Source organism: Trichoplusia ni, chromosome 15, assembly GCF_003590095.1.
Source record: "Trichoplusia ni isolate ovarian cell line Hi5 chromosome 15, tn1, whole genome shotgun sequence".
Taxonomy (NCBI): Eukaryota; Metazoa; Arthropoda; class Insecta; order Lepidoptera; family Noctuidae; genus Trichoplusia; species Trichoplusia ni.
The window spans coordinates 3338633-3355155 of NC_039492.1; the positions used below are offsets into that span (position 1 = coordinate 3338633).

Sequence of the window (16523 nt, forward strand, 5' to 3'; positions counted from 1 at the left end):
TTTGTTTTAACCTATTTGTACGGAACCCTCTGGCTCTGAATCAGACTAGCACTGAACTGGTTTTTCTATCTTTTATTATCATGTGTTATTCCGTGTTCTTTTCAAAAAGGCAAGATCAACGCGTATTGTGCGTGCGTTTGATAAATAAAGCCAATCATTTGTTACTTTACTGACGATATTTTTATCCTTCGCTTGTCATATCTTTTACTACAAAAATGACCTAAATTATATTTTCCTTAGTATTTTTCTTATTTCTGGAAAGAGAGAATTACTTAAAGTAATAAATGTATTCGTTTGTTATAATGTAAATGTAATTAACCCGGTCACCTTACGGAGGGGCACGTTACAAAGTAAAAATAATTATAAAAAAGCTAAGGTCAATATGAAACACATATTTTCATAATCCATATTATACGCGAAGTGGGTCACGGTATTTTCTATTATTAAGTAAATAAAATATCATTGAATTAAAGTTTTGGGACTCTTCTCAGAGGCGCTACACTACGTAATCTTAAAAGTGACGTTAATACCATTGTGGAAAAGAGATGGCGCTATACACTGAACATCGTGCCGTCTCGCTTTAACAAAGCAACTGGTCAATCTTGCGGTCTCATGGTAGGTGAGCAGGTAGGGTTATAAATGTTTGAGTCTCTCAGATGAAAACCACGGAAAAGTTTTGAGTGAGGTTTGTCTGTTGTGACATGTTGTTCTATTTCTATTGTTCAAAAATAAAAATAAACTGACTGCCCAGTTAAATTAACTTTTTGATGTTTTGATAGATAATTATGAAAAGGGATTTAATTTTTTTAATATCAAGTTGTACTTACATACCGAGGTAGTGCTTTGTATTTTCCATTTTTCATTACAAACCTAAAATAAAAAAAATCATTGTGTTACATATTAGTATGGTAAAATATTTTTTTTTAATGATATGATACTACTACAACTATTAAAAATGTAATATGATTATATCGAAAACCCATTAACAAAAACTAAGGGCTTTCATACACAAGGTAGCATAGTGTGTGTTTAAGTTTTAAGAATACGAACCTCTGGGAGCTTTTATAGGCAGTCGTCGCTTTGACACTTAAACAGACACTTGTGTTGCCTCGTGTAAAGCAAGTTTTAGTCAAGACACGAGTACAATTCATACCAACACCCATGTCACGACAAAGTACACTGCAGTGTGTGTCGTTGTTGACCTAATATACAATATTTTTGGAAATCAAATAAGTTTCCGGACACATCCGTGTATTGAGCGACTGACAAGGGTCCCCTGACCTCTTGGAGTTACATTTTTAATGTATCTTACTATAATAGTGAATGTTATGGTGTTGTCGCATTGTATGGTAGATCGAACGAATTTGTATTCTGCTACAACATGGGTATGAAAAAGCTAAAACCTTTTTCGTTTCTGTGAAGTTATGTATTGGTAATGTTGATGGTCGGCGCGACAGATGGCGTTGTATTACGGCTCGATCGTTTTTTACACAAGAGCGGCTGGAGAATTGTATACTTCAATGGTATGGCAATGATAATGATACTTGATAAGTGACTTAAACTTGTCAGTTAAAATACATAAAAGGAGTACTAAAACGGCTTTAAAAGATTCCCGCAAAGAAAAATCACAACCGTTATAATTTATCTTGAAAAATTAAAAAAACAGTAAAATATTACACACGTATTTTTACAAACTCTGAGCTATTTTTTGTGAAAGGTATCCAATTTTCATTACATTTACAGACATCTAATACCGATTTGAAAATGTTGGTATTATATAACTTAATAAAATCAAGTCTGTCTATAAATTAGTGCTACTCCTAAAGTTCTGACATTATAAACAGAATCGAGATTTACGCAGAACGTCTAGCATTTCATGTAATCTAATATCTAAATATTATTAAAACTATCTAAATACTAATTTAAAGAAATAGAAGAGTTATTTACTAAATTGAGTTATTTTCGTGTCTAGACATCAATTAAACATTTTAAAGAAAAGCCTAAATCAAAGATCTTCAGTTAATCAGTCTGATATGACACTATGACACAAGCCTATGTCAGTACACTACAACCTTGCAGTTTGTACGTTTTGTATGGTATAATTGTTACAAATGTCGTGTACAAAGAAAACATAGACAGTTTTAAATAATTACTATTAGTAATTTCATGTTCTGATCGCTATCCGGTACAAAGAAAATGCCGTTTTTGTCTCAGTGTATGGTATTTATTTACAATATCATAGGATTAACTCATAGCTGTATAGCAGCATCTACTGAACAACACAGAACATTTTGCTGCAAAATCCAGTCAGTTTCTAAAACAAATTGATTGTTAGAACTGTTTTGCCCAGACAGCTTACGCGGTAGTAATCCGCATTAAAGTGAGAATGCAGATTTTGTGAAGCGAGACACCACTTCACGAATTGTATCGCGCCATCTCGCTTCTCAATCTCAATAGTCTTATTTTAAGCGGTAGGTACACTGGCAGGCACCCTGCACGTGAATCCTCTCCAAGATCAACAATTGACAGTTTGCACCAACAGCTTATCTTCCGAAGCACGGAGTTGTTGGTCTGTTTACAAATGTTCAGCCATCCACGGTTGAACCCTCCATTCGACCAAACTGTACGATATAGCATTCAGGTATGAGTAGTCTAGTTCTCTGATAAATGAAAACTAACTATCTAGGGAATGTGTTTGGCTGAAATACGTAGTTTTTAGGACACTATATCTAAAAGCTGTTTGTTCGTTTGTCTGTCCGTATGTCACCAGGCTCAAGAACCGTGCCTGTTAGAATTTTCAACGCCAGTTGCCTATTTTTCCATTTTGCAATCTTTCGCACTTTGTTTTTAGTGGCAAACTAGAACAATGTCGAAGGACTTTTGGGTTTTGGTTTGGTACCAAAACTTATCATAACGTTGGAGACAAGTATTCTTGATTGCTTCGGTCGCCTTTTGCAAAAATATAGTTACCTACTTTACCTGACCTTGTACACTTTCTTGTCAGAAAAAAAAAATATCAGGACGAAAGGAATTTTAATTAAATATTTCTGAGTTATTTTTTTTAGCATGTTATTAGTGAAGGCTTTGTCATACGTGGAACTTTTTTAATACACCTGCGATGTCAACAAGTATACAAGGGTGTCGAAAACAATTGTGATTTGTGATTGTAATTTGTAAAATTACATATTATCACAATTATAATATCTGATATAAGGTTTTTTTCTGTCATAATATAATAAAAAAAAATGTTATGTTAATATTTCTTCTTGGTGGAAATCCATGGAAATCGAATCCACGACCTCCGGTATACCAGTCAAAACCACAAACTTAGACCAACAGGCCAATCAATTTATACTTATTTCATAGTAAGTAAACCCAGCAAATAACGTTCAGATTCATGTTCAGCAATTTAACAGCATTGAATTTTAATCCTGCGGTGGTTCGAGCCAATCCCGTTTATAACCGCGCGGGTTTTTATGAGGCAATCCAATAAACATTGGGATCGAATTATTTTGGATTTATTGATTGATTTTTAAAGGTTTTTCTATTAAGTTTGCTGTAAATGTATTGCTGTTTGTTGTAAGTGTAAATACGTAAATACTTCTGTTTAAATTAAGCTTGAATAGCCATTGTGTATCGCTTGTTAAGTCCAAGTAATAACAGTAAAAAACCAGTTTAAAAAACGTTGTCTATATAAGGTAAAAAGAAGCTACGGGTTGCACTCCAGGAGTGCCGCAGAAGTGAAAACTTGAATATTAACGTTGTGTATTTTTGAGATTCTGGAATGGTTAGAGAATAATTCTACTACTATCATTTATGTGGTAGAATACAATACTTATGTATTTCTCTATCGATTCAGTATTGTGCTAAAGAAGTTTTCGTCTTACGAATTTTCGATCAGGTCACGTGTCCTGACGCGAGTTTAACATATTTACTCATCAACAACTGGTCAGATGTGTATGTGAGGTCTAAAATTATCATGTTTTAGAACAACGTACATTTATTAACTTACTAAAAGGTAAGGTCATATTTAGTTAAGTTAGTTTATTTCACATACCTACCTCAAACGCGATACCTTGACTCCCTTAAAAACTATGTATCCTTGATGTACTTATTTATTCAATCGTAACAATTTCAGTTTCTATTTATGCTTTATAGTATCAAGGTTTATAGATTCTATGACATTCACAACGGAATCAAAAGCAAATGCCTATCACCGCCTTTAAAGTAAAACTATTGCATTCGTGGAGCGAGATGGCACTATACACGGTATAGAGGCGGCGTCTCGTTTCCACAGTTCCTGGATTCTTACTTTAAAATACAGTGGTAGGCGTCCAGGGTCTCTGTATATCCAACACGCGATGTGCCGTGATGATATCGTAATAAAAACGAAAGTTCTTGAAATCTGTTTCTGTGATGAATATGAAAGTTACCGTCGATAACTTTATTACTGGCTTTTAGCTCAGAATTATTGATTTTTCATGGTTTTAGGTATTTTGTAAACAGCCACGAGAAAGATTTGTGATTTTAAGTTTCTGTAAATTTCTATAGAATTTTATCTTACATATTCTTTATCATCTTTATTATATCTTATTATTTATCATATACTTCTAAAATCGCTTATATTGTAATGGTGTACATAGTAATAATAAATGTTGAAATAAAAACAAAAATACCCTTAATACTGTTTTATTAAAAAAATAATATCTTACCTAGGTACCTATTTCTACCTTTTGTTTGGAATAATAAATTCATGCAATTCTACTATTATGAATAAAAAAAATCTTTGATGATTATATTTATTCACACTACCAAATACACAAATCCATGAAATGAATTTCCAATATATTTTTTTATTTCATTTTACAGCGCAGCGCGGCTGAATACAAAATGTTTTATTCCGGATATCGGATAATAAAATTTATTTCATCAAATTCATGGAACTAAACTTTTCGTAATTTGAATATGTAATAAGATTACCAGCCAGTTTTAAAACTAAAAACGCTTTGAATTTTTTGACAGGCACTCATTAAAAAAGAAAGAAATGAATTCGCTGTTGGAAAATTCAATTGTTTTTAATTCGAGAATAAAAGTTTAAAAATACAACAAAAAAAATGTAAGTATTAGTAAATATGACCAGTAATATTATTGGTCTGGTCAGGTGCACGGATAGCTGAGTGGTTGAGGTCACCAAGCCAAACCCACTGAACGCGACATTTCCCGGGTTCGATCACCGAAAGCATTTGTGTGATCCACGAATGCTTGTCCTGAGTCAGGGGTCTTTGATTTGTCGATCAATTTGTGTTATGATAGAATCAAAATTGATCATTTTGTGTTATAACAACAACATAAAGTTGTATATAACTACAATCGAAGACGTTACGTCACAAGCTCTTCTCCCAAACTTAAAATCATTTTTATTGCCAGTATTTCTATTAAAATAAAGGCAAAAATACTTGTCTCATAAATTTTAATTATCTATCTGAGACACTAAAAACATTATTACTTTTTAGACCCAGCCATCATCCCTATTAAACGAATCTACAAAAAGCGTCAGGTGACAAGACTAGTAAAGGACTGTAACTGGATTTTCAGATATAATTTGATCTCTAGGTATTTAGTCTGCACAATAAACCCTATTAATTTAATGCCGAGTCCTCGCGATAACGAGACCTTTGTTCTGATTTAGATGACTCTGCAAACACTAAAATGTCTTATAAACATTTATAAGTGACACTACTACTGTTATAGTCATTTTAGGTATGATCGGTTGATGAGTGATACCAATGAACTGAAAACTACGATAGAAATATATTATTAAATGATGCAACGCCTGAATAAACATTCAGCCGTATTTATCAGGATCGCCCGACTAGTTTCGGACTATACCGGAGTCCTTAATCAAATTTAAAAAAAAATATTTTTAAGTGTGCCTGTATTTGACACACACTGGTTGAACAAAACTTGATGGGCTAACACAATGCCATGTTTGCGTATAGGCTGGAGCCAGCCCCATTTAGGATTAGTTGATTTCACATTCATAAGTTGAATGAAACGGACAAATATTTTAGTGCCATGATATGGCAAGATCAGTGTCATGATAGCATCTTGATTGTATAGTTGGATATGGTACCGGTTGATCAGCCATTCCAGAGCCTTATGCGATGATTGCAAAAGGAGGTAAGGTGATAACTGAAGTAAAAACTTCTCTATGGTCTGATCAAGGTTTTGGTTAACCTCCTTAGTTTGTACAGCTCTTTCAAAGTCTTGGAAGCAAGGCTGTACAGTGAATCTTCGAAAACCCGAAAACCTTCATACAAGGCTACCAATTCTTTCAGTCCGCTCAAACCAATCTCGTAGAATGTATCGCGGTCTTTATTCGCGGCTTCTTTCGGGTCAAAAAGTAATGAAGCGGTCTTCTTCTCATCATTATAGATAGTTGTCTGCGGCACAGCTAGCTTTTTAAGCTGTTCAGCTAAAGATGTAGCCGCCATTGTCAGTTATCTGTAATGCAGAATACTCATTGTATGTTATATACCATGCTTAGAGGCACGTATAGGTTATGGAATTGAATATAAAAGAACCGTTGTATACTGACATTTTTCATGCACTTGAATCGCACTTACTACTACGATTTTTTAACTTAACTTATAATTAATGTATCGTAATAGTAAAAACACGGAAGGTTTCAATAATAAATGGCATGTGCGGTTGCACACAATGTTTACAATCTCATCTCCCGACTTGTCAACATTGACAGAAGGTAAAGCATGGCTTCTGCGTTCGGTTTTTCTTACTTTTCTATTACACTATTTTGAGTTGTTTTGTTTTAATTATTTAATATCAATTTAATATACATAACAAATTTTACTAGGAAAAAAAAACATTTCTTGAAACTAATGAAATGTCAAACTTGTCGGTTTTCTTTTATATTTTCACTTTCTCAGAGAAAAGATAATTAAAAGACCTAATTTCATAAGTAAAAATCTTTTGCGTACAATTCTTATGGTTGTCTTCAAAATATCTTAACAAACATCTTCAGATAAATTCAATTACAAATAAATGAAATTATCAATCTGTGTTTTTTCCTTGTGGACATTTTCTTCACTACTCTATGACCCTCTGTGCATGTCACTGTGGTTTGTTGATTTGACTTTGACTTATTTACCAGATGGTATTGTTTATAAGAATGAAGGTTTTTGCGTGTGATTTACGTAAATAATGATATTGAACTTTATCGTTTATTATTTATCTAGATGTGTGTTATGACGTATTTACAGTGACCGTTAAATGCGTATAATTTAAGTGTATTGTAGTCAGTAATCGTCAGTTTTTGCGTCAGCTAAGTTCTTTGTTCTATTCATTCGTAAAAATGGCTCTAAAAATCGTATTACTAGCGCTTACATTATTTTTAGTTCCTATTTTAACGTATAAGCCAGTTGTATTAATTCATGGTGTTATGACGGGAGCCGCTAGCATGGAAATGATAAAGTTTCGAATAGAAGAGGTAAGTCTTTTTATGCCAAGTTCAATGCCTTTGCCTAATGACTGGCAATTATGACCTTTATTACGTTTCTCTATGATTAAAAAAATTGCGGACGTTTGCCAGACTTTGCTTCTCACTAAATGATTATTTTAAAGTTACTTAATTTTAATTTATAAATTTTCACAAGTTGCGTCTAGTTTGGACACTGTTTCTTTATCCTTAGGTTAACATTAGTCAACAAAGATTAATGATAGTGCATAATAAACAATATAGGTTTTGTAGTAATTTCATCTGCTGGTCAATTAACGTCAATTTGTTCTTAAATACTTACTGAATTTTATTGTTAAACAAAACTCATCAAAAGTTATATTAACAGGTAAAGAAACTTGCAACATGGTCAAAAATCCTATTAAGTGTCCGTCTGTAAAATGTTTATTTTGTTTAAGTTACCAACATTTTTATAATTGTCTGGCTCAATCTATAATACGAAATCAGTTATTAAGTACATGCAAAAGAGATGTGCAATAATATTTTATATATTTTTTTTGGTTTCTCTTCTTTTCCCTACCCTGTTAAATTCTTATCTATACTTCTATACTAATGTATAAAGCTGAAGAGTTTATTTGTTTGTTTGATTGTTTGAACGCGCTAATCTCAGGAACTACTGATCCAAATTGAAACATTATTTTTGTGTTGAATAGACCATTAATCGAGGAAGGCTTTAGGCTATAAACTATCACGCTGCGACTAATAGGAGCGTTGATACAATGAAAAATGTGAAAAAAACAGGGCAGGTGTAAATCTTAACTTATATTTTCTACCCACGGGGACAAAGTCGCGGGCAACAGCTAGTTTCAGATATAAGCTTCTATTATTAACCTAGTATTTTTTTACTAAGCGTAAAGAGTAAGACTCTTTTACTTAAAAATAAAGAAATGCAAATTATATACGTAGGAACAGTTTGTATCCTGTAACTTTTTTCATAATGTCTTTTATTACAAATATGACATGTAATCATAATTTATTTTATTTAATAACAAAGTTATTACCTTGACAATGACTAATGCATTATGCAAAATGAATCAACAGTATTGTTTGTTTGTAACAACAAGATGACATTGAATATTGATCAATATTAATTATGTCATAAGCCAAATGAACGATTAGTAAGAACTTTAATGAGATAACCTATTGTTTGTTACAAAGGTTGTCTCAATACCTCGAAATTAACTATCATATTCATTAAGAAAAGTTATACTTACAAAATACAAAATATTTTCATGTTTTGGTACCATAGCTTACAATTTTGTACATTTTTCTAGCACTTTTTCGAGCTAAAAGTTTTAAAAGTTAAAAAATGATCTCTTGCCATGCAACATGAAAAATCGATCACATGCAAGCCAAACTCGCGACACTAAGCAAAAAACACTTTCCCTAAATTGAACATACAACAAATTAATGGCTGTGCAAATTATTGCTTAACATCTATTACGATTTTTTAAACTTAAATCAAAATAAAATCCTTAGTAAAAGACTGTCATTTAAACCTTTCGTACTGAATCTTGAAAATCTTGAATAGATTACTTAAAATAAATATGTTAATTTAACAATGAAATGTTATTAAACATTCCAGAAACATCCAGGCACAATAGTATACAATGTGAACCGGTTTGAAAGCTGGTCCAGTCTGGAAACCATGTGGCACCAGGTGTTGGAGATCGGTATGGATGTGGCGAACATTTCCGCCAGCCATCCTGAAGGAATCAATCTTATAGGTACATAAATTATTTTTCTTACATTAGACATTATAATATCATATTTTTACTTATTTTAATCTGTGTAAGTCCCTGTCCCTAATAGAGATGTAGAGGATATAAAAAGTAAAATCTATGAAGTCGATAATTAAAAAATATTGGACACCGATTTCGGCATCTTTCTGACCAACGGAAATGAACAAAGATAAACTTTTTTTTAAGTTTAGGAGAGGAAGTTTGTGCTGTAAAGATTTCGTAAAATTTACACAAAATCGCATGAGTTCCATTCACCATAATTTTATCAATTTATGTTTGCGGGGCAAAGGAAAAAATACGTACCTATCCAATAATATGTATTTAACTACGATGCGAAACAAAATTGACATTTTCCCTATCGGCCTGCTGTTCATTCTTCATTCTTATGATTATAATCACATGTATTTTCAATTTGTTTCAATCTGCAATATAATCTTTCGACTGTAATATTGATTTATTGTTATACATTATTTGTTTGTAGCAAAAAAAACTGTATACTCAGACTTACTCAGTTGACAATAAATTTGTAAATTCCAGGATATTCCCAAGGAGGATTGATAGCGCGGGGTATAGTGGAGACATTCCCTAATGTGTCTGTTAGCACATTTATATCTCTCAGCTCACCACAGGCCGGACAATACGGAGGTTTGCATTATTAAACATCTACTTATTTTTACTGCATTTCATAATAATCATAACCTTTACATTAAAAAAAATCGCCTTGCGTATGTTTTATTGGATACATAAATACTGCTATACAATGAAGCACAAAAATAAAAGAATAATTTGCGTAACTTTAAGATAAAATAATAGTGAAGGGTTGACCTGATAAAATAATAATTTTCTTTACTTTAAATCACGTCAAACGACCTAGATTCTTAATTCATTCTGAATCTTATTGTGAATTCAACTTGAACTTTATAAGTACGAAACTAAAATAATTGAATATTTGCACATTTATAAATGAGTTAAACAAACTTCTTTCAACATTTTCCAGCCGGCTTCTTGCACCTAGTATTCCCCGGTCTCGTCAAAGACACGGTTTACGAGCTGTTCTACTCGCGAGTGGGTCAGCACACGTCCGTCGGTAACTACTGGAACGATCCCTACCATCAGACTCTGTATGAGACTTATAGTGTCTACCTACCGTACATCAATAATCATATTACGTGAGTACTTAGAAATACCTTATTGTTTTTAGTCACCGTTGGTTGTTCGCTTCTGGAAACAGGCCTTACTAAATTTGCGCCATAGCACCCCATTCTCCGCTATCTGCATCCAGCAGCCAGCGTTTAGTTTCGCTAGGCCTATATGTATCAGTAATAATTATTGGAATTATTTTCGTGAGGTGGACCTCGAGTTCATGATTAGACTCCAGTTGCGTCCTAAATTATTGGGGTTATTAATTTGTATAAGTAAACCGTCATGAACAATTTTTTCGAATTAATATGATTTGACGGCTTTTCATACATATAAAGTCGATTAAAATGGACATAATGACTTCTAGCCGTATATTTCTTATTGTATGTGTGTATGTCATTGAACTTTAAATACATAAAGATGTAAATCTATCTATTAATACACACACACGTGTTATAGTATTAGAAAGTAAGTGAGGTTAAAGTTCTTAGCTCAACGTAAACATTCTATTGGCAATTATAAGTGAACGTTACGTATATATTATTATATTTATATGTATAAGTAATATAAACAATAGTATGTATAATATGCTCAATTTGTTTTTAGTACCTACTTTAATACTGACACATTATTAAGTAAATAAACGATGCAGTATTATTTTATTTTTCTTCTACATAGGTTTTAAGCAACTTTTTTTTTAAGATTTTTTTTTTTTTGACAAAAAGACTCATCAACCAACGTTGTAGAATTTTGGTTTAAGGAGACTATTCTTTTTTGCTTTGTGTTAGTAATCTGAATCACCCTTTCTGATTAAAACAAGAAAAAGTGTGTTTTTCTTATAGGAGTGGATTTATTTTTTATTACCGCTGTCATCCGCGTCTTCTGAAACGACCAAAACAATATGAATAAATATTTTTTCTTTATGACTGTAATTAGCACTTTGATAAGTTATTATTTGTTTTCATAATATATTACAGCCGATTAATATTTTTAATAACAACAAAGATTATGAAACCTCTCGCCTAATGATACTAAATTTCGGCAACTTTGTCAATCGGTTCCATGGTGTAACGGTTAGCACTCTGGACTCTGAATCCAGCGATCCGAGTTCAAATCTCGGTGGAACCTGATCTTTTGTTAAGTTTTCTGATATTGTTATTCCAATCAGTTTTTGAATTTTTTGATAATAATTTATTTTTATTTAGTTAGTTAATCAGCATATTTTCGTACCTATTAAAATTTGATTTTGAATGTTTATTAAGTCACATTATAAGTAAATACCTACTCGTGACTCTTGAAATAATTCATAAAAAAAAAACAAATTATCGAATATTAAATAAATGTTTTAAGGAAGTAAAAAACGTAGCAAATGTACGTTTCGTTAATAATATTAAACCGTTATGACGCTATCTAAAAATAACTGTATACGTCAAACATCTAATCGAGGTCAAGAACGAAACCGAATACTGGACGACTAATAATAAAAGTATTATACATACATGTAGCTATGTATTATTAATAGATTAAGAATTAAATACGAAAATAATATAGGGAATGTTTTAACTACTTATTCATTGAAAAAACGTTGTATTGTCAATTTATTTTTTATTCGACCAGCATATCTATACTTCTATACTAATATATAAAGCTGAAGAGTTTGTTTATGACAGGCCTGTTGGTCTAGTGGTTAGTGACCCTGACTGCTATACCGGAGGTCGTGGGTTCGATTCCCGCCCAGGACAAATGTTGTGTGATGAGCATGATCATTTGTTCTGGTGTCTGGGTGTAATTTATCTATAATATGTTTGTATTTAGAAATATATAAGTAAGTTTATCAGTTGTCTGGTTACCATAACACAAGCTCTGCTTAGCTTGGGATCAGATAACCGTGTGTGATAAAAAAAAAAAAAAAAAAAAAAAAAAAAAAAAAAAAAAAGAATTTGTTTGAACGCGCTAATCTCAGGAACTACTGATCCAAATTGAAAATTCTTTTTGTGTTGAATAGACCATTTATCGAGGAAGCCTTTAGGCTATAAACCATCACGCTGCGACTAATAGGAGCGAAGATACAAAGGAAAATGTGAAAAAAATAGGGCAGGTATAAATCATACCTTATATCTTCTATCCACGGGGACGAAGTCGCGGGCAACAGCTAGTAATTTATAATTCTACTGTACGTTTTTTTTGCTACTGGATTCGTTTTTTCTTAATGCGTTTTGGTGACGTCTTGGTCGGTTCAAAATCACAAAACAAAAATGTTCAAAAGCCGACTCTAAATCAACGTGTTAAGGTTCATTTACCTCAATAAATAATACTTTGTTTACATTTTCAGTTCGGCGAAATCAGATGACTTTAAGAATAACTTCTTGAAACTGAAGAGGCTTGTGCTGATCGGCGGCCCAGATGATAACGTTATCACGCCATGGCAGAGCAGGTAAAACAACAACTGTATAACTAGCTTTCATTGCTGTAAAATCATTACCCTTCTGAAAGTTAGTCGGGTAAATACAAAAGAAATACCTGTAGTAATTGTTAATACACTGTATTTTAAGATAGTAGGTACTTTCGAAGAGACTTAGACACAATGACATGTGTTTGTATCGTCATGAGCTTAGATTATATACCTCGTCATGAGTATAGTCAAACACGAAATATCGTCCTCAGCTAGCTCAAAAGACAAAGTTATGAAATAAACAATTATAATAATAATAAAAGTTTTATGTCCCACTGTTGGACACAGACCTCTTCCCGAATATGGATGGTTTGAATATTGATCACCACGCTCTGGCTCACTGCCGATTTCGATTTGTAATCTTCACCTTCATCGGCCACATTGTCAACAGCAGAATCGGGGAAAAGAGTCACATGACAACCGTTAAACAAAACTTACAACTTAGCCGAGTGGTTGAGGTCACCACAAAAAACCCACGGTGCGTGACGTATCGCAGGTTCGACCCCCCCGTAGAACAAGCATTTGTTTGATCCATTAATGCTTGTTCTGAGCCTGGTTGTCTGTGCGCTTGTGACTTGAATGTTTGTGAAACCCCCCTCGACACAAGGATCAAATTCCTTAATGAGGAAGTCGTTTTTTTTTTAATAACACACTGAATTTTTTACCTACTTTCCAGTCAATTCGGCTACTACGACGCCAACGAGACAGTCATAGAGATGAAAGGCCAGAACATATACCAGGAGGACCGCATCGGGCTGCGCGCGCTCGACCTCAGCGGGCGGCTGCACCTCGTCACTGTGCCCGGCGTCAACCACTTCAGCTGGCACATGAACGTTAGTGTCGTAGACGATTATTTGTTACCTTTCTTAGATTAAGTTAGGAAAAATATAGCTCAATATTCTAATGAAATTGATAGAACATTGAATACTGGAGTAAATCAATCAAAACCTGTATCAAAGTTAAAGTGAGAAAGAAAAAGACAAACATTGAATAGTGAAGTAAATTAATTTAAAGCTTGCACTCAAAGTTGAGGAAGGAGTGGCCTTAAAATTTAAAGAAATAGACAAATTTCATGCCTTTTTTGAATATGCCAAACTAATAAGTCATACTTTTTTATTTTTAATGAAGGAAGAATCAATTGATGAAATGTAAGAAAAATGGCGATATGTGATTTCTATGAACATAGTAGTTAGTTTGTTGTAATAGAAAATATTTGCTCAATGAAGAGTAAAGACAATTAAATCTGTTCAAAAATACAAATATGAATCACTAAACAAAATTAATAGTGAACAATTAATTTTTAATACCATGCCATTGTAAATTAATGCTGTTTGTATCTCATGTACAAGGTAGTACAAAATAACCAATTCCTATACTTAACTTCTTGATTTCTCAATAGTATAGGCCAGAAAAGTATTAGTTTTTTTTTCACTTTTCTGGTCACTTAAGTATGGGCATAAAATAAACTGAATGCCAAGATGCCATTGAATTTAATATTGAAATAATTATTGAAAGCCAAAATACCGTTCTTTGAACAATTTAGTTTTATACTTAGTTTATAAACTTTAAAATGGAATTTCGCCAATTAAATCAAGTTAAGAAGATCATTGTTGTAATATGCATGTGCATAGCGGTATCTCGCTTCTTCAAAAAGTTTAAGATGAGCTCACAGTAATGCACATAACCTCACAATTATACCAATGTGTTAACAAAATAAACTTTGCAATAGAATCTGATCCGGATCAAACGACCGTCACTTCATATTTACTTCAAGACAATGTATTACAATCATGTGATCTTTTTAATGTTCAACGACATACAGAGAAACGTAGAGACATTCTGACTATTTCCTAATAATATTGTGCAACGAATAACGTATCTACAATATATTGTGATTAATTATTTAACTGGCCCTATAAAATTGTGTGAAAATGTGATTTATTTCTAAACGAATTTACTTTTTGTATGTTTTTCAAGTGTTAGCTTTCTCAAATAATGAATCTCGGTATTTTTATCCTTTTCTATATTAAATCATAACGGAATTTAATTCTCACTTTGTTTAAGATTATTTAATTTTCTAGCGCAATTGAATCTTATTTATAATTCGTATGTGTTTATAATTATTATTAAAGAATAAACTTGTGGTTGTTCTCTTTTAAAACTATTATGATTTAATGCCGATAATATTGATATATTATCAATTTATAACTTTTAATACAGTTGATGGCTCTAGAATTTATCGTTTAGAAATATTCTATTTTAATTTTAAATAAACACAGTTCAAAATATATGTGATGTAGTACCATAAAAGTAACATTTACAAAAAAACAATTTTATTATAACATATTTTGTAGGAATACACTAGTATTATTAAGCATGCAATAATTAATTGCCTCACTGTATTATGGGCTTATGTTAAGCAACATAATATTATATTTTATAAGTATGTCACACGTAGATTTTTGTATTATTTACCATTATATCCAAAGTAAAATAAAAGCATAAATTATAAAAATATAATTTTAATTCAAGACATCAAGTTTTTAAGACATTTGTTAAACCTTTCGAATATTATTTTCTTTGTTAACATAGACGCCAATATTTAGAGATCTGTAAACGTTTCGTAATAAATAATAATGTATTAATCTAGTCGTGTGATTAGTAATATTTTTCTACCCGCATTTGCTTGTTTTATTTTTGTTTCCCAAATAGTAGTATCATGTCAAATTACATTTCTTTTTGACAGTGTAATAAAATGAAATGCAAATGGCATCACCTAATGTAAATAAATAGTAAATGTCACAAGGACGTAACTTCTTTACATTTTTAACTGATTTTACAAAAGCAGATTCTAATTCAGTTGGTTTTTTAACTGTATTAAAAAATAAGCATCCGCACAAGCCCATACAGAAATATTAAAAATGCCTAAGCATTAAAACTATATAGCTCAGACCAATAACATAATCGATTTGAAGTTTTAAAATCAAATCCATTTATGTCTTTGGTGTAGATAAAGCTGATTTTATGAATAAATTAATAGTCAAAAATCAAAAAGTCGCCCTAAAATCCCAAAATTCCCCAATACAGTCACAAAACCGCATTATTCAGAATTTCCTCGCTATCATGACACACTTTCCGGATAAACGGATGTATTCACGAAAGTTTATGGTTCATCTACTGTCGTCATATTACGACAACTCAGAAAAGATAAGAACAATTCTCTTACCTGACCATATAAGGCAATGTTAGGAAAGAGGCCCTATTATCATTACACTAAGACTTGTGTACTTGTGTGGAAGAGAGAGGCCGCCCTAAGGCATGTATCGTGCTATCTCGCTCCCATAAGTACAATATTCTTTCTTTAAGATATGATAGTAGACCAGATACAACTGTTGAATCTTATCTAATATCACAAAGTTTTACAAAAAATGAGTCAGTATTTATCTGACGTCTAGGTCCGTTATTTTGACATTTCAGATAAAATTCTTGACATTTTTACTGTTATGCGTAAATAAATATTGTTATGCAAGGTAAAGAAATATTTTAGCCGTGTCAAATGTTAGGGCGGTGCCAGACGGCGTTGCGGCCGCGGAATAGTAGAGGGATGCCGGTTTGATACTAGAGTCGGTAATCTAAGATGATCAACACTGACTCA

General features: G+C 32.2%; 1 protein-coding gene and 1 non-coding gene across 2 annotated transcripts; both read left to right on the forward strand.

Annotated features, from left to right (window-relative positions):
* The first annotated feature begins 7303 nt into the window (after positions 1-7303).
* Positions 7304-15009, forward strand: LOC113501308 (lysosomal thioesterase PPT2 homolog). The gene is made up of 6 exons (XM_026882422.1): positions 7304-7507; positions 9120-9261; positions 9814-9921; positions 10274-10445; positions 12749-12850; positions 13545-15009. Exons 1-6 carry the CDS (start codon positions 7373-7375, stop codon positions 13741-13743), a joined length of 858 nt encoding a protein of 285 aa, XP_026738223.1. The 5' UTR covers positions 7304-7372; the 3' UTR covers positions 13744-15009.
* Trnaq-cug lies at positions 11473-11544 on the forward strand. The gene has a single exon. It is a non-coding gene; the product is annotated as a tRNA-Gln (tRNA).
* Positions 15010-16523: the final 1514 nt, after the last annotated feature.